The following is a 23,117-nucleotide window of genomic DNA, read 5'->3' as shown; positions in this document are numbered from 1 at the left end:
CTTTTTATAGAAACAAATTAACTAACATTCCAACTATTATGAACAACATTTATTCATCATAAGGTTGGAAAAATTATTGAGGACGTGCCCTAGGCAGCCAATTGGATAGCTCGCCCTACTAACATCATTGGGGCAAATGACGTCAAATGGGTAGGGGCGGCTTAAGATTCCGCTGAGCGATGTGCTGCGATTGGCAGCAATGTACATTTTTAAAACCTTATAATAAATTACACGCTCTACACGGAGCACTTAGATGCATCAATTAGTTATCAGAAGGACCTACTCTAATGACTCGGTACATTTTACAAAATCGTTTCAGGGTCCCTTTAGGTAAAAATTGACAGTCACATTAGCTTATGCTACAGAGGATGAAGGCGAACGCCTGCCCACTCACAAGAAATTCATTATATTACCTGACATTTTCATTCTAATGCATTCTTACTTCCTATTACTTGTTTTTTCCACCAAAGGCGGTGGGCTCAAGAACCTTAATTAACTCTACATTGATTAACGTCACCCTAATAAACACTAAAGCTCGCAGGTTCGACTCCCACCCAAAGGTTGTAGGTTTGAGTGTCTTAATTAACTATATAATTAATTGTACTTTAATCACATTTTCTTAACACCAAGGGTAGTGGATTCAACTCGTCCTTCACAAGGTCGAGGGCCAGAGTCCCTTAACTGCACCTTAATTCACTTCACCTTAATTAACACAAGAGGTAATGGGTTCAACTCTACACCTTCATGGTTTCAATTAGAATCCAACTTGAAGATATGGCTGGTTCGCGCATATCTGCAAGTGGGTTCGACTTCCAGCGACGGTCGTGGGTATAAGGGTCTTAATTAACTGCGCCTTAATTAATCCCACAGGTCGTGGGAGGACTCTAACCAAAGATAGGGGGATCGATTGGTTCGAGTGCCTTAATTAACTTTGCCTTTATTAAAGGGAAGCTGAAACACTTTTCGAAAAAAATGAGTTCTCTGCGGCATTCTACAGTTTTGAGTCCCCTGAACACGAATATCTGGTTCAAAAAGGGCGGAAACAAACGCAAGCGGCTGTTTTTTCAAGAAAACGCGCACCAGCGCCTCAGGGCATCGCGCGAACGCCGCTGTTGCCCGTGATTGGTCGGGGCCGCTGTGACGTCAATCGCGGCAGTCGCCGGTCGGCGCCGCCGCATGCCGCCGTTTCAGAGCGTAGCACGCTGTTCTGTTCTGGCTTCATAGCTGAGTTGTAAGCATTAAGGAACGTTCTCGCTGTCTCGGACAGCTTGTATTTTCGCCGTACATGTTCGAACCGACAGCCGATACGGAAAACGATGGCGGCAATGGCGGTAACGGCGGCAACGACGATGTTGAGTGTGCCAACAGCGAGAGCTATTTGTGCACCTTCTCGCGCGTTGGAAATTTTAGCTGGTACGTATGTGTTTTTTTTTTCATGTAGCTGCACGTTCCAATGACGGGAGAAAAAATGCGCCAATAGTGTTACTGGGAACTGGCTGCTGGAAGAATGCCGAAGCACTAACTTCTCATTAGATTGTACACACGGGTGCAATTCCGCTATGTCAAGCACCTTGCCGCTGCTTGTCTAAAGTCCCGTGGTTTTTTTAGTGTTGATACACGATCGCGAACATAAGTGCCGCGTTTCAAACCGCGCACATGCAGTGCTGCGAGGTACAGTCACGGAAGTTGCTTATCATACACATCCAGAGATGGCCAGAGGTATTATATGTGCAATATTCATACTATGGTTCGACGACTTTGCGATTGTGGCTCGATCAAGAATTGGTATGCGTGCTCCATGCTAGTGTTGACATAAAGATATTAGGCAGTTTTAGCACCGCCATGTGGTAAACACGATAACTGCAACCGTACGTCGAATGTCACTAGGCAAGCCTATACTCCATTTCATACCTCAGGTGCAACGCTGTGGAAGCTACGCACGAAGTCCGGTCACCAAAATTTATTACTGCGCGCGTTTCCGTCTATGCTTCGCAGCGTGCCAGCGGCGTTTGCTCGCGCGAGCATGCACGTGAACCTGCCGCGACGGGCTGCTTCACGAAAGAACATTTTACGAAAATCGCAAAAGAAAACAAACGTGAGCGGCGGCGGCGGCAGATATCTCGTAGCGTCGTTCAGTAAAGCGCAGGACGGAAGGAGGCATGCCAGTACATGCCAGCACGCCGGTCCGGCAGCTCGGTCGCCGCGAATGACGTCACTCTTGCCGGTTCTTTCCTCTGGCAACCACCTCACCCGGCGCTCCGGGAAGCGATGGGGGCGTGTCCGCGGGGTGATAATAGAAAGCGATTTCCGCCCCTTATATTAACAAAACGAAGAAAAAAAATTCGGAACCGTAAATTATTAGGTCTGTTCTTCCCAATCCCAACAATTCATGGAAATTGAAAACCATTTCAGCTTCCCACCAAAGGTTGTGGGTTTAACTCCAACCGGAGGTCGAGGGTTCAACTCGCAACTTTCACGATGTCACTTGAAATTTGACTCGGAGATAGTATCGCCGGTTCACCTGTATCTCCAAGTAGGTTTGACTCGCACCAAAGGTCGAGGGTTTGAGTGCCTTAATTAATTGTGCCTTCACTTCACCTTAACACCAAAGGTAGTGGGTTCAACTCTCTACTTTCACAATGTCAATTGGAATCCAACTTGGAGATATGGCCGGTTCCCCCTTATCTCCAAGTGGGTTTGACTTCCACCAAAGGTCATGGGTATGAGTGCCTTAATTAACTATCTTAATTATACTGTGTCTTAATTAACCCCACAGATCACAGGTTTGACTCCAACCAGAGGTAGGGGGATCAACTGGTTTAAGTGCCTTAATTAAATGTCTTTATTAACACCAAAGGTCGTGGGTTTAACTCCCATCAAAGGTTGAGGATTCGGCACCAACCAGAGGTTGTGGCTTTGACTCTTGACCTTCACAATGTCAGTTGGAATCCAACTTGGAGATATATGGCCTGTTTGCCCATATCTCCAAGTCGGTTCTACTCCCACCAGAAGTTGCAGGTGCAAGTGCCTTTATTAACTCTATCTTAATAACTGTGCCTTAATTACATTTGTCTTAATTAACACCACAGGTCGTGCCAATGCTTTTTATTCACCTTGGCTTCATGCTTTCTTATAAAGATATTGCTGGCCAAGGGTCCCAGAAAACTGGAAGAATGCAAACATTATGCTAATCCACAAAAAGGGAGACGTTAAAGAATTGAAAAATTATAGGCCCGTTAGCTTACTCCCACTATTATATAAAATATTCACCAAGATAATTTGCAATAGAATAAGGGCAACACTGGACTTTAGGCACCCAAGGGAACAGGCTGGCTTCAGGAAGGAATACTCTACAATGGATCACATACATTTCATTAATCAGGTAATCGAGAAATCTGCAGAGTACAATCAGCCTCTCTATATGGCTTTCATAGATTACGAAAAGGCACTGGATTCAGTAGAGATACCAGCAGTCATAGAGGCATTTCGTAATCAAGGAGTACAGACCGCTTACATAAATACCTTGGAAAATATCCACAGAGATTCCACAGCCACCTTAATTCTACACAAGAATAATAGGAAGATACCTATAAAGAAAGGGGTCAGACACGGAGACACAATCTCTCCAATGCTATTCACTGCGTGCTTGGAAGAAGTATTCAAACTATTAAACTGGGAAGGCTTAGGAGTAAGGTTCGATGGCGAATATCTCAGCAACATTAGGGTTCGCCGATGACATTGTTCTATTCAGCAATACTACAGACGAGCTACAACAAATGATTGAGGACCTTAACAGAGAGAGTGTAATAGTGGGGTTGAAGATTAATATGCAGAAGACAAAGATAATGATAAATAGCCGGGCAAAGGAACAAGAGTTCAGGATCGCCAGTCGGCCACTAGAGCGTGTAAAGGAGTATGTTAACCTAGGTCAACTAATCACAAGGAACCCTGATCATGAGATGGAAATTCATAGAAGAATAAAAATGCGTTGGATCACATATGACAGTCAGCTCCTGACTGGAAGCTTACCATTATCATTGAAAAGGAAGGTGTACAATGAGTGCATTTTACCAGTGCTGACTTATGGGGCAGAGACTTGGAGACTGACAAAGAAGCTTGAGAACAAGTTAAGGATCGTGCAAAGAGCGATGGAACGAAGCATGCTGGGCGTAACATTAAGAGGCGGGATGATAGCGGTGTGGATCAGAGAGAAAACAGGGATAGCCATTATTCTAAATGACATCGAGAGAAAAAAATGGAGCTGGGCAGGTCATGTAATACGTAGGTTAGATAACCAGTGGGCCATTAGGGTTACAAAATGGGTGCCAGGAGAAGGGAAGTGCAGTCAAGGATGGCAGAAGACTAGGTGAGGCGATGAAATTCAGAAATTTTTGTGCGATAGTTGGAATCAGTTGGCGCAGGACAGGGGTAATTGGAGATCACAGGGAGAGGCCTTCGTTCTGCAGTGGACAAAGAGGAGGATGTTGATGATGATGATGATTAAAGTTCCAGTTAGCCTGGTTAGATTAGTAACTGTCATGAAAACTAAATAGCAACCTACAGCCTGTTAGCATAGACACTTGACACAAGTTAGCATTGCGGTTAATTAAACTTATTTATGGCAGTTTTGCTTCATTTAAAACAAATTCGGCCGTTGTGGGGATGCGCGACTCTCGCGCGTCCCCTGATATGTTTTTCCCGCATGGCGCGTCTCCTGTAATCCGGCTTCGCCGCGTGGCCTGCGTGATGCCCACGGCGGTCGATGTGGTTGGGGCGCAGTGCGAGAGATGGCGCGAGTGTTGCGCTGCTAACGCCGCCTCACGGCATGGTTACTTGGGGGCGCAGGGCAGAACGGGCTGTCTCTTTCCCGGCGGGTCGGCGAACAGCGCGGACATTCCGCGCGCGCGGCGACCGATGCTTCTGCGAGACCGCCTCGCGTGGCCGCCTTCGAACGCGCCACGATTCGCGTGACCATACACGCGAAGGACCAGGCGTTGGGATCCAGCATGGGGCGAACATATTCGCTCGCTTCCGGTTGCGGTGAGTCGGACTTCTAGATTTGTCGCGCGCCCATCGGCATGTTTTGTGGATAGCAACTCGGCTAGCAGGCATTGATCTATGAAAGGTGCAATAAATGCCCTTGTGATTGTTTGCACTACTGTGTTGTCGTTCCTTTGTCCCAAGAGTATGGTGTGAGAGAACCCCGCACCGTCTACATAAACAAGTATGAAAACAATGCACAAGCATGTTTCTTTAACCTAAATGATGCATGTCCTACAATCTAAACTTAATCTTCAACTAGTTAACTATTTTGGGCCAACTGTGCTGCTTAATTGGTCTTGTTCAGAGAGGGGTACCCTTTGCCTGTTTCGTCTGGTCAACCTGCTAAAGCAGTAATGTGGTATGTGTAGCACGCAAATGACATGTGGCAAAATGCATGGAAACGTATGCCTTGGGTAATAGCAGCACTGGTTTGTCCATTTCTAGGTAGTTGTTTCTTCAATAATTATGTCAAAGTGTCTTTACTGATGCAGACACTTTATTGACTACTTCGAGAGTGTTGGGCTTCCACGCACTGTTTATGGTTCTCATCTCGTTTCTCTCATTACAAAGTTTTGTGGATTCACCTGGCCCACCTCATTTCGACGGAGTGCGTTGCGAGTGCAATGCAGACTCAAAACAAGTGGACGAGCTCGGAGAGGGCCTACAGGTGTAGTAAATCAAACAACTCTAATCTGGCCACTCCCTGGTTATCTGCGAGTACGAGGAGCGAGTACAGACCATTATTGCCATTAATTTGTAAAACTACTATCTGATATTTTATTACCGCCAGGGAATTGGCTGACGTACTAGAGAGGGAGCACCATATCATGGCAATAGTCCTCCTGGTGCCTGGGAAGACTATTGAAAACAACAGGTACAATGGTCCTACTTGAAATGTAGTTGTTTCTAGGGCTGATTTTTTTATGCTTCGGAGGGGGCGCAGATTTGTGGAGTGTCGACACCCTAGATCCTTTGCAGGAGCCAGGGCCATCTTGCTGCCAGACCAGCCAGGACCCAGCGAGAAAGTCCACTACCTCTGTGGAGGCTCTTATAGAAGAATATACGGGTGCAAAGCAGAAGCGTGAAGTGCGATTTGACAAAAATATGGCACTTCTGGAGCGCCTTGGTGCCGTAGAGGCATGCGCAGCCAATAAATGAGTTTTGAGCACGAATGCATGTTTATTTTTCATTAAACTCTAAAGAAAGCTACACATTACCTCCGACATGAAGACAGTGTTCTGTTAAAGAAATGGGACACGAACACTGCTTTTGTGCAATGGCATTCCTCACATTTTTGCTACAGGCAGCCAAACTTCGGTCAGTAATGTCATTTTCATCATCATTTCCAACCTCTTCGAGCTCTGGAATTTCTTGTAGCTCAATGAAATAATCCCACGCTTTGTTGCACATGTTGTGCAACACACAAGCACCCATTACTATGAGGCAGCACTGTTTGACCGTAGCAGCATCAACAAAGTAAGGCCTACGGAACCTTTGTTTAAGCAGACCAAAGGCATTCTCAACAGAAGACCTTTGCCGAGAGTGGCACTTGTTATAGCGCTTCTTCCATGCTGCAAAACTGTGCTCATTGTCACGGTACGGTATCAACCATGTAAGCAGGGGGTACTCCCTGTACTCGCTCATCTTTTTTTTTAGCTCTCCACTAAGTGATCATGGGCCATATAAGGTAAAACTATTCAAATATGTTTTTATTCCAATCTCCTGATGTCAAATTTGCCTAAACAATGACGCAAACATCGGGCGGTCACCCGCAGCGTTGTCTGAACAAACCAATCAAGTGCTCCCTTCGTTCATAGAAGATCACTTTTGTTTGCTTGAAAAACAAATAACATTGCCTGAACTGAGCGGTTTGTCTTATCTAATTGGGTCACAAGAGGCGAGGAGCGTGCTCAAGTGGAGAGGGATTCGATGGGGCTGAGCCACTGCAGTGAATATCGATAACCGCATGAAGAGGGTGGTGCCGGCGTCTGCGATTGGTCCGCTTTCCCTTACTTAGGTTGCGGTGGCTCGTCAACAATTGTGGCGGCATGCAACAGAACCTTAAGAATGACGCTAAAATGGATCCTCAGCAAAGAAGAGTTGGCAGAACGAGGTCGTAAACCTGCAGAAAGTTTTCGAAAACGTTAGGTGGCCATGCAAAAAGTTTTATTACACTCAAATAAACCAATGCTCTCCAGCAGGGGCAAGTAGCCAGTGACAGAGTGATCGGCGGCAGCCATCTTTTATGCTTTTCGGAATGGGGCAGCCTGTGGCTGTTCAGAAGAAAATTCACTTTTGTTCGGCATATTAATGCATCTTTAACGCGTACACGTCACTTTGATGCGGTAAGTTTTTGCGGTTTTGTGACATTGTGCGAGAGGCAGGTGAAGTGGGTGCAGCCCGAAAACTTTTGACCAATAGCCGAGGGCTAATGGAAAAAAGGCATCGAATCAGAAATTACTATTTTTGTTTTGTTCGGTCAAATTATGCATAATCAACATGTACACGTCATATCAGATGGGGAGCTATCGCGGTTTTCGTTAAGTCGCGTGACAGACAGGCGAAGTGGGGGTGGTCCAAAAAAGTTTTTGACCAATCGCGGTGGGCTTATTGCAGAATTGCAATAGAAACGTTTGGAATAGTTTTACGTTATAGTGCCGCATGTCTTCTTTCTTTGCATGTTAGGTTTGTGCTTTACAGTGGAGCTGTTAGAACCTCGCTGGGTTTCTCCTTGTGTCTGCAGCTTTGCCGAGCTGGTGGAGAGAGAGTAAAAGCAGAGTATAAAAATAGCACTGCGCAGCATAGTGACGCTGCAAGAGCGGGTGGAGCCTAGCAAGGGATAAGAAGCGGCCCGCACACGAGTGAGGAACGCGGCTCGGATGCGTGCCCTCTCCTGTTGCGCGCGAGGCAGGGGGCGTTCTTCTCTGGCGGCTGCTAGGGTGCCTCGATGTCCTTGCCCACCGCTCCATACAGAGTGGAACAGCGGCCTCTACTACAGCGTTGGCCATGCAAATTGTGGATGCCATAGTAGACGCCTTTGGCGGGTGCCGTAGGGACGCTCTGGCGGTGCTCGCGCGTCTTGTATGTGGTTTGGCACTACTTTACTGGCCTGCCCCCAGCTCCACTGGTCTCTGGTGTTTGTGATAGCAGAGCCACGCATAAATTTTTGTGCTCTTCTTTTTAACCTGATTCTTCTCATTGAGCCATATCCAAACTCTCGTTGATCACTCTATACAAAGGGGAAGGCCGCATAGATCATCATGAGCAGCAGCAGAGTCTCCGAGCAACCACCAGCACATCTCATCACTGCCACTTCAAAGAAGGGACCGTGAAGCACCCTGGCATCGTGTGCTGATCCAGGAAATCCAATAAAAACGTCGATGGACTTGGTCTTATTACCACATATTCCCTGGAGCAGCACAGACAGAAACTTCTTGCAGTTGAAGTAGGACTGTGAGGATTCAGCCAGCTTGTTTATCTCTATGTGGCACCCGTCGATAGAGCCTATGGTGCTATGCGGCCCTTTACCAGAGCTCTTTACGAAGAAGCCCGCCTTGGTCCATTCTTGATCATGACTGTTTGGCCATGCAATTACTTCTCCACCTGTGCTGTTTAAAAATTTCAACAGTCACTCAATGCACACGTGCACTGAAGATTCAGATAAATGAAATCTATCAGCAAGTGAGTACATACTCGTCTGCCTTCCAATATAGCTCAGTACTTACTACCAAGCAAGTCTTCTTGGCAGTAATACGTGTGCGCCCTCTTGGAGAATCAGGGAAGAACAGAGACAATTCGTAGCGGGCAAGAAGATCGCTGAACGCCTTGCGTGACAGCCGGAACATACATTTAAATTCAACCCCAAAGTACCGATCTACAATGCCCTCACAGTATCTTGGAATGCGATTTCTGTCCACTCTTGCCAACTTCACTGCCATTATTGCGACTAGGTGGTCATACTCGTCGTCATTTTCAGAGTCCAGTAGTTCCATGGGGACATGCACGACACTTGAAAGCAGGCCAGCGTTCACAACCTTAGTACAAAGAAGCAATGGTGAGGAAAAAGGCGGCGATTTCGACACGACGAACACCAAAGCACAGAAAACATCGAGACAGGCTGAGACACATTGCTGCGTGTGCGAAACAAGAAAGCAGAAGGCCTGCACAACGTCTGCACTTCGACATTCGGTTCTGCGTGGCGCTGCTGTCCGGTTAGGCCGGCACCACTGAACTAGCCCTGCACTCGCACTGAACTTCTCGTGAACCGCCGTGAACTGGTTCAGGGTGGTGCAGGCGAATCGAAGGGACCGGTTAACACTAAAATCAGCACGGCAGTCAGCATGGCAGTCAGTCAAGTAAAAGAATAGGAATTCACAAAATGCAAACGATTTTGCAAAGATCTATGCACATTTATTGTAACAGCAATGGTTCCTGGCAACAACTTTTTACGCACAAGCCACACTTTCACAAGTGTCAGTAGACTGGACTCGAAGCAGTCTCACTCAAAGTCTTCAATGCACGTGGTCTGCTTGCGTGCCACATCCAAATATATACACGAACTTTGCCATGCGAGGCTGAAGCCATTACTTGTGCACTCATCCTTTAAAGAACACTGGTAGAAGAAAGTCCAGTTGCTTTGTTCGTGCTGTCCTGATGTCGCAATTTTGATGGGAGTATTTGCACTAGAGAGACACTTAAAGGAATTACTAGGCTAATGTAGACTGGCACACTATGCCTCTGGATCCCAAACAAATCATCTTTACTGTAATCAAAATACAAAAAGCCAGTATGGACACAGAAACAACATTTTCTGCGCCATCTAACCATGATAACAATTTTGACAGTGTCTATTTTGAGCAAGTTTCTTGTTTATTAATGAAGATCACACTGCATTCAAATCTAAGCAGCAACTCAACCTGGTTGCTTTCGGGAACATTTTCTTCATGAACACATCGAAAACACCTGACAACGCAATAAAATTTGCAACATCGTACTCATGCAATTGATTTTGTAGAATATAGAAAGTTCAGCCTCACTTTTCTCCGCTGAAAACTTTTCTTCATTGAAGAAGTGCAAAATTTTTTGATAAATACTCCTCCAATATACATTTATTCCGTATTTCGTTCCAGTCTCCCTTTGGTATCCACAGCAGTAAATACCCGTTTCACATATCTAAAATAAAGTCACTTTACACTCATTTGCAGGAAAGATGACAGTGCAAATTTGACTAGATGTGCCATGTTCCTACAGGGAGGGTATAAGCAACAGTTCTAGCTGAAAACCACAAGCCAAAGCACAGCACATCTCCTTTCTCCTAAAAGTAAAAGTTTACCCTTGTCCATATCGATGCAAGCACAATGTTTACATTCCATGAGAACCTTGCAATACCTGTGTCACACAAGCGAAATGAATGGCATTAAGTGCTAACGAGATAACTGCAAAAGACATTCGTGTGCTGCCACACAGGTGGACTTGGTGCCAATCGGAACATGCCACATTCCAGTAACTCCATAGTACAGTAAAAGCATGTGTTGAGAAACATTTGGTTAGATGGCTTGGAACACATATGCAACAAAGTCATCACAACTATTTATTAAAAGTATTTTCACACATCAGAAGTAATCAGCACTGTCATCTGTTCTGGCCCAGTGCTCTTTGGTCATCCCAGGTGAAAATGTTCCCATTCCCAGCTGGATTATGAAACCGGAAATTCCTCCCAGCTGGAAAATATCCAGCTAGAAAGGCTAATTTACCAGTCAAATTCCAGCCGGAAAGGAAAAATTTTCCAGTTGGAATCTTTTATTTCCAGCTGGAATTGGGGAATTTTCCAGCTGGAATATTTAATTCCCAGTTGGAAATGGGAAAGTTTCCAGTTGGAATTTTTCATTTCCAGCTGGAAATGGAAAATATTCCAGTTAGCATATTTCATTTCCAGCTGGGCTGTCTACCAGTTCCAGCTGGAAATGGGAAATTTCCCAGCTGGAATCTTTTATTTACAGCTGGAAATGAAAAATTTTCCTGTTAGAATATTTCATTTCCAGCTGGAAATGGAAAAATTTCCAGTTGGAATCTTTTATTTCCAGCTGGAAATGGAAAACTTTCCAATTGGAAATGGAAGAATTTCCAGTTGGAATCTTTTATTTCCAGCTGGAAATGGAAAATTTTCCAGTTGGAATCTTGTTTCCAGCCGGGATGTCTACCAGTTCCAGCTGGAAATGGTAGGCATCGCAGCCGGACATGCAACATTTAAGAGTTCTGGCTGAATGTAAATGAATTGGAATAAGGCCTAGGCTGTTGTTAGCAATATTTCTGGCTGAATAAATAAGGCACTATTATCTTAGGGCGATATATCTAACTCATCGTACAGAAGTACATAGATTTCTCAATACTTCAACAAAAATGCAGAGCTTACAGCTGGCTCATCTGTGATTATTGGAGTACCTTCACTGAAATTTCTCATCAGCTCAGGTACACAGTAAATGAAAGCAAGATTATAAAACTGAAAATACTTTATTTCAACTGCCATGCAGCCTTGTGCTAGCACATCCAAACTTCAAATGCGCAGCTTTTTTTTAACGTCTTGAATTTTCTCACTGAGTACACGCAGGACTTTTCCTGATGCCACTGAGGTGTCGACATTCTTTTTCTTTCCCCAGTGGGACAGGCATGCTAAAAGGAAAAAAAAAAAAGAAGTTAGTAAGAACAGTTCAAGCACATAAGCCTACCCCCCCCCCCCCCCAGAAGCTCACCAAACACCGCATCCAACTTTTCAGGTGTTAGCTGTTTGCATGGCTCGCCTTCACCGTGCCTTGTTGGTCCCAGTCTACCACTTATTGAGCGCTGTGCTAGGGTTTCAATCCCCCAAATCACTTGTGCGGCTTCCCGCACAAGAATTGAAGGTTTTTTATTGCTAAAAAGCTTTGCAGCTTGTGCGGTCGTAATAAAAATGTTGTTGCAGAGGTGGAACTAAAACAAAGGACATGCCAAAAAAAAAAAAAAAAGGTTAAGAGCCTTAAGCAAATGAAGTTTTCAGCATGCTGTTTGAGGACTACTTACACGTCCATCAGGAGTAGCAGTATATGATGGTAATGCGCACTCCTGTGATGAGTTTTCAGGACCTGCTAATATTTTTTAAAAATGTGTTATAACAAAAACTCTAATATGAAAAGGGTAGGAGGCAAGTGCCTCAGCATAATAGTAAACTTTGTTAAAGCACAACCGGAGTACACATTTACCTGCAACATGCTCGGGAGTTTCACCAGATGGCACCCCGAGCTCGTCTGGGCAACCGGGCTCCTCAGTTGTAATGCCTGCATATAATTTTGAACCATACTCAATAAGGCTAAGCATAGGGATAGCAGATTTAGGCAACAAGAGACAAATAGGTGGTCACGATAAATTCTCTGTACACAACTCAACACAGGCTTGCAATCAACAAGAAAGCTTCCAACATCACACAACTGTCAACCTATTGCTGCGTACAGCAAAGCAAAACATTACAAGGAATTTACTGCCTTTGAATAGAATGCAGAATTATGCCTTTTTATAGCATTTCACGGTGCCTAGTGCCTGCATGATTAGTAGAGACATCACAATGTATCAAAAGGGTGGCTTTGATATTATGGCTTGCTGCTCTGTGGTAATAGTGAAACACTTCTCAGCAGCCATGGAAAACTTGCACATGCAGTTGCATTGCAGTGTTACGAAGCTGTACTGAATGAAGTCTGCTTCTGCAAGCAAACCACAAAGCAACCAAAGTTTTTTGGCACAACAGTGTTACACATACATGTGTCTTGCGCATCACATTGAGGAGGCCCTTGAAGTGGAGGCACCTGCATACTGCTTTCTGCTCCTGAAAATACCACAGGAACATTGACATACAGTACATGTTTGTGTGTCTAAACACATTATTTCTACATATTCTTGTGCAATCAAGTATTCAACAATGCATCACATGCTTACGTGCTTCCTTCCTGATAGTATCCAGGGTTTCCTGAACTGTGAACACAAAGGTGTTTCTTATTTAACAACACAATACTTGAATCCATTACATATAGCAGCTATGAAAGTCAGGAATAAAAGCAAAATGTAAATTTGTTAACTCACAACATGTCAGCTGGCTCACGACTTTAGTTTGGAGGAACCCAACTTGTTCTTTGAGAGCAGCATTGTTTTTCTGCTCTTGTTTAAATAGCATTTTCCAGTACCTGATTTCCTTCATGGCACTTCTCAGCTGACTTGCTGGTATTAATGCTTCATCCGAGTCAGAGCTTGACTCTGACTCTCTGGCTGCAAGCTTGGCCATTTTCTGCACAATAAAAATAAATATGACTGTTGCACAATCAGGCCTCTAACAGATGCACCATAATGTAACCCCATGACTATGCACATAGTCAAATATAAAAAGTGAAGCAGAAAATAGTCCTAAAGAAGGACTTGTAAACCGACAACTACATATGTGCATTATTGCAGCATATTACTGCACATGATTTCAAATGTACCAGACTAAAAATAGAAAGGGCCCACAGGAAAGGTAAAAACCAATTCGCACCTTTCCGGCAGGAGCTGCCGAATGCTTGGACTTTTTCTGCACTATGGTGCTTTTCTCCAATGCAGCACCACTGCCTGAAGTAGGAAGCTGGAAAATTTCATAACACTGCATGTAATACATAAAGGCATATGGCTAGCACCCCAGGAAAAGTTCCTGCACTACCTTTGCACGTTCTGCCTTATTTGCGTCTGCAACATTCTCAGCAATGTGCTGCGTGTACCGCGAAAGAATACTTGTGTACTGTTGCTTCCTAGCGGCAGCCTTCGTTTGTTTTTGCTTTTGCAATTCCTGCAACAAGACATGCATATATACTGTGACAATCAAGTTTCGTATTGACTTATATTTTTACTGAAAAAGGGAACGTGAAAATATTGCTTTTGTAACCTGTCTTGCTGTTTTTCTTGTTGCCTGCTCCTCCTCCCCTTCCGAATCAACATCAGACGGATTGAGCTTAGGTATTTGAGGCCGCTTCAGCTCAAGTTGCCGCTGCATCTCCTTTTTTGATGCTGGAATGCAATTGAAATGAAGGCATACTTATCTGTCATGCACAGTGCTACACAAATCATACCAACCTAATGAAAATAGAGATGACAGATATACTACCTTGTCAATTGGTCAAATTTCACAAAATAATTCTGTTTTTACGTTAAAAAACCAGAATATGATTATAGGGCAAGCATTAGTGGGAAATTCCAACTTAGTTATGACAACCTGGGGCTCTTCAGTGCGCTCCCAAACCTAATTACACAAGCGTTTTTGAGCTTCGCCCACAATGAAATGCGGCCGCGATTGAACTAGCGAGCTCGAGCTCAGCAGCGCAATGCATATATAATCCTGCAGTAAGCTACAAGGGCATTTAATGCAGCTATATGGAGCATTTTAAACAGCTAGGCTTTATATTATTGACCACATGATGCAGCAATATCGCGGTCGATAATTTCGATACCGGTGCAGCTCGATCCTGATCGAAAGTGGCAAAGTGACAAAGTGACACCGGTATTACACAGAACCTTGATGCAAATCTCTCATGCCCATACATTGCAGTTCGCGTTTTCCTATGCGCCTCTATATCATCGGCTGTAATTCCCTCGGCGTTGTAGTTCAATTTGCCGTCGTTAGTTAGGCCCTTCGCCTAGGTAATCCCGACACGCGATTCTCTGCCCAGGACATCGCTATTCGACTGCATAAATATCATCGCAGTAACCATAAATATCATCGCAGTAACGTAATAAGCGCAGAAAATGTTAGGTGTTTGAGAACACAAAAAAAGGTTCAGTGTGACGATCTAATTACTTTCCAAGAACGCTAGCTAACGAAATAAGTACAGGACGAATGCCGGAAGAACAATCATTTTCTCATCAACACACATTGATGTAGACCATTTCAAGTGCCTTCCTTAGGCATTATGTGCACTCCTGGAGCAGTTGTTCTAAGGGCCTACAGTGTTCTATGCCTACAGCACTGCTTCGATTGCACTGTCAAAGCACGTGCCAACAGTCGTACCCAATTAGTAGAAATAGAATGCGTGTAAAAAAAATTCACAGCGCGTTTAATCAAATGAACACAAACCACTCACCTGCAAGTTTCAAGATTTGCACAACGTATTCACCGCTGTTTTCTTTGTCAGATGGATCACGCCAATACGCATTGTAGGTTGACCGGTTGTCAAAATCTGACTCATCTTTGGGGTTAAAGCTTATAATATCTTTAACCGGGATGATATACAATTGGTTGTTGCCAATTTCCTCTACGAAACGCACGCACGCGAACATACTATATAGGAACTTCTGCCGCAGCAACGCAAAGAAAAGCCGAGAACTCTAAAACGCTATGTTAAGGTTTCACCATGCCGCCATTGCAACATAAAATAAAAAATGCAACATAAAGGCAGGAAAGGGAAGTGACGAAACCAAAACGTCATTGGTTTCATGGTTGCTAACAACGGGCACTTCAAAATGTAATTCGCAGGTATTCGGGAAAATACGCACGAACAACAAAGGACACGTTTTTTTGTGCTTTTATTTTATTAAAGATAAATAATTGTGCTTGGATTTCGGTAGACTTTTACAGGTAGTGTTAAAATAGTACGACCACACTGCCGCTGCTTGTAGCAGCTTGATGTAACACTTGTAGTACGCTCTAGCCACCATGACCATACTGTTTCCTGTATCTATTCTACGAAGCAGTGCGGTTGGTGCGGTTGTTTAAGGGCTAGTAGTTATCACGCTAGCATCGCGAGTGGAAATATTTTTGCAGTGTTCTCAGTCTCGCACGTTTCGGCACAGATTGTGTCTACGATGGGTCCACCAAAGAGACGAAAGACATATTTGGATCCCGGATCAAGTGATTCCATACCGAAGACAACGAAATGGCGCCTTCACAATTCATCGTGCAATGCTTCGCAACCCGTGTCACCTCTTCATACACGGGCGAAAGATCGCATTCCTCAACCCGCACCTTCACCGGAGAGTTCGTTGCGCCCTGGGCACGATCAGCATGGCGAGGAGCGCGAACTGTCATCTCCAGAATTTTTTAGTGATGACTGCGACGAAGAAATGGACGATGGTGGCGCATCACCGGAAATCTTTAGTTTTAGTGATGACTGCGACGAAGATTTGCGCGAATCTGCGTCATTCCGAATGGACGATAGTGCCACATCATCAAGTACACCGCCTCAGGACAGCTATGCATTTGAGAATGTGTCCTCGGAAGGTAATGACGCCTTTTACGCAGATTTAGCTGAACCGTTCAATGATGACGGGACACTGACCCGGGGCGATGCCTACATGATGCTCTTGGACGTCGCTGTCAAGTACGGTCTCTCCTGGACGGTAATCGAGGCCATCCAAAAATTGTTCAACAACCTTTTAGGCAAAAAGGCGTTCCCTGAGAGCAAATATTTATTTAAGAAGCTCTGTGGTGTCGATATCACAGATATCGTGTTTCACTTTTACTGCCCACATTGCAAGCTGTCGCTTGGAGAAACGAAGGGCAGTTTAGAAGAACGACGAAGATTTCAAGCTGAGTGTCAATTGTGCCATTCAAAATATCTTGGACGTGACCTCGTACGTTCGGGCAGTTTTTTTGTGAGCCTGCCTATCGAAAAGCAACTGGAGTTCGTGCTTTCGAGCAAAACAGCTGGTACTGCAGTGATGGATAGCCTGCATAATAGTTCTGGAAGCACTTCAATGAGTGACATAACAGACGGCTCGCAGTACCGAGTGACGCGGGAGAAAGTTGGCATGGCTGCACACGACTTGACAGTGACTGTAAATTGTGATGGCAGCCCCGTTTTCAATTCATCGAAATACAGCATATGGCCAGTTCAAATAACCCTTAATGAACTGCCACCATTACTGCGTTGGAAGAACGTAATGATGCCGCTACTGTGGTATGGAAATGAACATCCGAACATGACGCTGCTGCTGGAAGCCTTTGTCATTCAGCTGCAGAAGCTCAACAGAAGTGGCATAACTTGGACCTTCAACGGCACGCAGATATGCTCTAAAGTAAGAGTCCTTGATGTGCAATTACCATATATGTCTTGTCTATATATATATATATATGCTTGTCTATATAATTGTTCGTTTTGCAGGTGTTCTGCATCTGCTGCTGTGCAGATTCACCCGCAAGAGCAGCAATGCAGCACATGATGCAGTTTAATGGCTACTTCGGCTGCAGCTGGTGCTACCATCCAGGCAACAATATAGATGGTAAGTTTCATACAAGAAGTGTATATTTTGTCTTCCTTGTTATTATAGCATTCACATGTGTGATCGGCAGATTCATTATTTATCTGAAGTTCAACTCAACTTCAACCCAGCAATGCAGTATGATTGTGAAGCTCAATAAGTTTCACATGATAGCAGGTGTGCAACAGCACCCAGAACCCAGTAGAGTGTGAACTGGCAGTAGCCAGAAGAATCATGGTTTTATGAATCTCATGTATTAGCATATAATCAGATTACTATCGTGATACACCAGTGCCACTTGCTTGTCATTATATTTATAGCTTCGGCTCTTGTATAATAACTTCTTGTGCACAGTAAAATCACTAATCACAAAAAATTGGCATTTTTACTTTTATGAAGCAGTTAGGTTAACTGTGGGTTAAAAACACTGTTCTTAATTTTGTTGAACTAGGTGCTGGCACACGGTCAGTACTGGATGTGAATGTCACCTTGTCACTTTTTTTCTGCAATGCAGGTACAGTCAAGTACTGCTTAAGCGAGCCTCATCCTGACCGCACAGATGAAGAGCTAGTGGCAGACATGGCAGCTGCCTGCCACACTGGCTCCACGGTGAAGGGTGTAAAAGGCCCTTCTCCTTTAATCAATCTGCCTGGATTTAGCCCTGTGTGGTCCTGGTGCCCTGACTACATGCACTGTGTGTTGCTTGGTGTTAGCAGGCAAATAACCGAGTTATGGTTGTCAGAGTGTGGAATGGACTATTATTGCGGAAGTCCTTCTACACTGAAAGTCATTAATGAAAGACTTTGCTCAATCAAAATGCCTGAGTGCATCAGCCGTCAGCCAAGGGCACTGACAGTTCGAAAATACTGGAAAGCATCTGAGTGGCAATATTGGCTGCTGTACTACAGCATGCCGTGCCTCAGCAATGTACTGCCAAGGAAGTATCTCGAACATTGGGGTCTCCTTGTAAAAGGAATGTTTCTCCTTTTGAAAGATTCGGTGTCACTGTTAGACGTAGAGCACAGTGCCCAATTTCTCACAGAGTTTGTAGTTGGTGTTGAGTTTCTTTACGGTCAAAAGAACATGACATATAACGTGCACCAGGTCCTTCACATCCCGAAGTCAGTGGTTCTCTTTGGCCCTTTATGGGCACACTCATGTTTCAGTTTTGAAGTAAACATGGGCAAGCTGCTGCGACTTGTAAGTTCTTCTAATGGAGTAGCCCTCCAAATTGCTACACGGCTGCTGCTTCACAGCAGTATGTTTGCCCTAAAGGCATTGGCGAGTGACTATGCATTGTCATTGATAGAAGCGAAGGCTAAAAAAATTCTTGGCAAAATTGTTCCTTTGGGAAATGGTGAAGCAGTCTCCTACAGTTTTCTCCGTGCTCACTCAGCGTTGCTTGGATTTGAAGCAGTGGAGTATAAGAGGATAAATGTGAGCGGTGCCATCATTACTTCAGAGAAGTATATTAGACACATAAGAATAAACAGCACAGCCGTTATCTTGGCTGATGGTACTTATGCTAAGGTGAAAAGAATATTTTGTTGTAGACATGGCTCTACTGAACGGTACTACATAATGTCAAATGTGTACTCAGTCAGTGCTTTGATGCCAACTGAACACATAAAGATTGCAAAGCAACAATATGAAAGGCTGTTTGAGATCGATGAGCATGCCCGCCCTTGCATATACTTTGCTTTTGGCAGTGAAGAATTATTTTGTAATCTGATAAATAGTTATGAGTGGTCATAGAAAGACAATTCCTGATTGATAAACAGCGCTCCAAGTGCTATTGTGCTGTTATCATTCCAAAATCCTAAACAGACAAAGCTTAAAGGGACAGACAACTGCTCAGTACATGAATCAAGATAACCCTGCTGATAAAATAATTCCCTCTTGTAGTGGCTAAAACGAGCCATGTTTTTTTCATTAAATGTGGATTTATATAGTTCATCACTAAGTAGCAAAAAGTGACTTTTGGCGGCCCACGCGGCGAAAACATGAAGCTGCATAAGAGGTCCACAACTTGACCTTCTCCTAGTGTATGCGGTTCCTCGTCTTTTTATTAGTAATAATAATATTTGGGGTTTTACGTGCCAAAACCACTTTCTGATTATGAGGCACGCCGTAGTGGAGGACTCCGGAAATTTTGACCACCTGGGGTTCTTTAACGTGCACCTAAATCTAAGCACACGGGTGTTTTCGCATTTCGCCCCCATCGAAATGCGGCCGCCGTGGCCGGGATTCGATCCCGCGACCTCGTGCTCAGCAGCCCAACACCATAGCCACTGAGCAACCACGGCGGGTTTTTTATTAGTATTGTAATGCAGTATAACTTTTATTATTATAAGTTCGTCCGGACTTACAATGTGCAGATAAGCCTTCATTTGTAGTGAGCAGAAAAGTGGCGCTGCCTTCGTTTTTGGTGAGTTGGCTTGGCTCGTCTATCGACAGAATAACGATGGGGGCCAGCCAGTCATGACAGGCGTGTACTTGGGAAAAAAACATGGTACAAATATAAGAAATGTCTGTACGATGGCGTGAACTTATTGCACCAGTTTTTTATTTTCAAGAGTGGTTGAAAAGGTCAAAATGTAGGTAGTTAACCACAGTTACCCTCACTCCTGTGAAAGCAGAAGAACGGGTGGCTTTAACAGTTTCCGAGGCGGGCTATCGACGTCACTCTCACTTCTCAGCATTGCTGGAAGAGGGGCTCTTAATTTTTTAGGGGCTGCTCAGATCGAAAAATTCTTACTAAACATCCATGCACTTTTGGAAGTAACTGCATAAGATGTAAACACTACCGAGGGTGAGCTTTGCGGTGCAGCATGAAAAACTAAGTACTTAAAAATCGATTCAGTCCCTTTAAAAATAAAGAGCAACAGCTTAGCTACCTGTATAATTAAAGCTTCCACACATAAACAATCCGAAAAGGTTCAAGTGTAGTGAAGGAATTGCATGAAATATAGTAGAGCGTTTGGAAAGTGTTGTATATTTCGAACAGGGATGGGAGCCATAGGACTTGCACCAGAAAGTATGAGAAGTCGCTTATACAGCTTCCCTCCCCAGCATACGAGCTGCTCAGATTGGCATACATCGGCAAAAGCTTTTTTTTTTTTTTTCTATTGCACAGCTAGAAGAGTATCCTTAAATTCATAACAGCATTGTTATGACCGGTTGTTTCGTATTATTGTCTGCTCTCGTCAGCTCTCGCTCGTATTTGTTTGGTAATTGATTGGTTTGGTTTCATTTGCGCTTGTTTAGATTGTCATGGTGAGAAAGAAATGGGTGAACAGGTTCACAAAACAATTCATACCGCAAGAAACCGTGCAAAAGCAGCGCACTTATACCAGCTCAAAGCACAGAAGTGCTCACAAGTGCATGCGACGAATGTGAACAGTAATATTATGTTGATGTGGCTTCGCCCTTTAGAGTAATGCCATGTGGAATAAACTAAATGAAGTACTGAATAAAGGAGCCACTCCCACAAAAATCGCAAACCTGGAAATAGACAGAAAAACTTTAAACGGAAGTGAGCTTGCAGAACAATTCAATGATTTCTTCGTGAAAATAGGAAATGCCAGCCACAGCGCAGAAACAACAACCGGCATAAATCCGATACCAAACACGCTTTTTCTTAAACCAACTTCCAGTTCTGAAGTAATTGAACTATTCAGTAGAATAAAAAACAGTCGCAGCTGTGATTCTGATGGCATAGAAATGCGACCAATAAAGTATGTATTAGATATCATAGCGGAAGTACTAACACATATCTACAACTTGGTGTTATCAACAGGTATTTTTCCAACGCTCATGCAACTAGCAAAAGTTACCGCAATATACAAAACAGGAGACAAAAACAATTTAAGCAATTATCGCCCAATATCCATACTCCCCATTTTCTCGAAATGCCTTGAAAAAATAATAAACGATAGAATTGAGATCTTCTCTAGAAAGTACGACCTTATTACCGAATGTCAGTATGGTTTCAGAAAGAAACGTTCAACTGAGAGCGCTCTACTAGCACAAAAAGAAATCATATTACATAATATCGAAAACAGGCTTTTGACACTTGCATTATATTTGGACTTCAGTAAGGCATTTGATCGCGTAAGTCATGAATTATTATTAAATAAGTTAAAATGCTACGGATTTAGAGGAATCTCGCTCAAACTTATTCAGTCGTATTTGAGTGCGCGGTCTCAGTACGTTGAAATAAATGGCTTTAAATCACGCACACAACCAATTAAAACCGGGGTGCCACAAGGCAGCATTCTAGGGCCTGTATTGTTCTTATATTACATCAATGACATAATCAACATTGACGAAGATTGCAAATTTTTAATTTATGCTGATGATTGCACACTATTTTTTACTGGAAGAAAGTTAGGTACTCTCGAGGCACTAGCAGCAAACACCTGTTATAAGCTTCGCGATTGGTGCACTAAAAACAATTTAACGCTAAATGAAACAAAAACAAAATGTGTCCTTTTTCGAGCACTTGGCACATCCTTACAGTTACCTCACCATGTTACCCTAGGCCCATACAAAATTTCAGTAACCAAATCAATAAAGACGCTTGGAGTAATTTTTAATGAACATGTATCCTGGAATGACCAAATAGATCAGATTAGCTTAAAGCTGAGACGCGTGGTTGGTGCTTTAAATCGCTGTCGATATCTTTTGCCTCTTACCTTAAAGCGACTTATTTATCAAGCTCTCTTCCATGCTCACTTGAACTACTGTGCTTTAATATGGGGAAACACTACATTAACCAATTTAAATAAGCTAAAAATACTTCAGAAAAGAGCTATTAGGGCAATAGAGAACATACCATACCTTGAACACACCAGCCATCTTTTTGTGAAGCATAAAATTGTTACGGCGAACAATATATACAAATGCAGGCTGCTGCAATCGTACATTAGTGCAACTCGCGGGAAGCTTGACACATTTCTCACACTTGCAAATCTTAAACCTACTGAAAGTATTTACTTCCATCGGTATAAACCCCCCTGGAAAACTCCATTCTCGCGCACTATTTACGGAACGCAAAGGCTTAGCTACACATTACCAAGCACTCTTAACGCATATGAGCAGCAAGACATCGAAATCAAAACACTAAACCCCACCAATGTAGTTAGCTTGTTTTTGTAACTGCGCATTCCTTAAATTGCATTGCATTATATCATTGTTACATGTATCATTGATGCCAATTTGTCGTCTCTTGCTTTATTATATGCAAAAATGATCCCATGTGTACAATTTTTCGTACTGGTGTGTAATAATTATTTGCTTTCGCTTGAGTATTTACCCTGTCACTTTAAATTATTCACTTTTTGCTTGTATAATTATCTTTTTGCTTATATATTTACCCTGTCATTGCTACTACAGGGTGGACGGTGCTTAGTCAAGCTGCAGTATCCGCAGCTTTTTCGCCGTCTTCCCTTTTTCACAAATGTTTTGTTTGGTGAAAATAAAACACTGACTGACTGACTGACTGACTGAGCTGGCGGCCCCGAACATTTAGTGCCGCCCTTCGGAGGATGGCCAAAACACACGCAAGTTGTCGACGCACCCTCAGCACAGTGAGGCGCCACCACTCGCACACCTCTCGTAATATTCTTGCACTGTGATGTTGCATTACGTATTGAAAATCTGTTCTTTCTCTTTGTATATATGTATATGTACATTTGTGCATCTGTTTGTAAGATGCCACGATTTGTCAGAACCTTTTTTGCTATATGTAAGTTGTTCAATAATTAAAACTTCTGTATACTACGCTATTTTTCATAATTGTCCTCATTGGCTTGTACGCCATGTTGTAG

The 23,117-nt window shown here is 43.6% G+C and overlaps 2 protein-coding genes across 5 annotated transcripts; one reads left to right on the top strand and one right to left on the bottom strand.

Annotated features, from left to right (window-relative positions):
• Positions 1 to 11,557: 11,557 nt before the first annotated feature.
• On the bottom strand, positions 11,558 to 15,451 carry LOC142568671 (BEN domain-containing protein 5-like). 4 transcript variants are annotated; one of them, XM_075678520.1, is made up of 11 exons: positions 15,171 to 15,451; positions 13,979 to 14,100; positions 13,757 to 13,882; positions 13,595 to 13,681; positions 13,150 to 13,351; positions 13,006 to 13,041; positions 12,830 to 12,895; positions 12,279 to 12,353; positions 12,100 to 12,164; positions 11,793 to 12,009; positions 11,558 to 11,712 (listed from the first exon to the last, which is right to left on the bottom strand). In XM_075678520.1, the coding sequence occupies exons 1-11, from the start codon at positions 15,364 to 15,366 to the stop codon at positions 11,597 to 11,599; spliced, it is 1,308 nt and encodes a 435-aa protein (XP_075534635.1). In that variant the 5' UTR covers positions 15,367 to 15,451; the 3' UTR covers positions 11,558 to 11,596. The 4 variants fall into 4 exon arrangements, with proteins under 4 accessions (XP_075534635.1, XP_075534636.1, XP_075534637.1 ...); XM_075678521.1 differs by having other exon boundaries at positions 12,100 to 12,161; XM_075678522.1 differs by lacking the exon at positions 11,793 to 12,009.
• A 19-nt stretch (positions 15,452 to 15,470) lies between these two features.
• Positions 15,471 to 22,786, top strand: LOC142568670 (uncharacterized). The gene is made up of 3 exons (XM_075678519.1): positions 15,471 to 17,103; positions 17,190 to 17,307; positions 17,801 to 22,786. The coding sequence occupies exons 1-3, from the start codon at positions 15,892 to 15,894 to the stop codon at positions 19,039 to 19,041; spliced, it is 2,571 nt and encodes an 856-aa protein (XP_075534634.1). The 5' UTR covers positions 15,471 to 15,891; the 3' UTR covers positions 19,042 to 22,786.
• The last annotated feature ends 331 nt before the right edge of the window (positions 22,787 to 23,117 follow it).

This window comes from Dermacentor variabilis, unplaced genomic scaffold (genome assembly GCF_050947875.1).
Source record: "Dermacentor variabilis isolate Ectoservices unplaced genomic scaffold, ASM5094787v1 scaffold_29, whole genome shotgun sequence".
Classification (NCBI taxonomy): domain Eukaryota; kingdom Metazoa; phylum Arthropoda; class Arachnida; order Ixodida; family Ixodidae; genus Dermacentor; species Dermacentor variabilis.
Note: the sequence above shows the minus strand (reverse complement) of the source record. Positions and strands in the feature narration are given on the sequence as shown.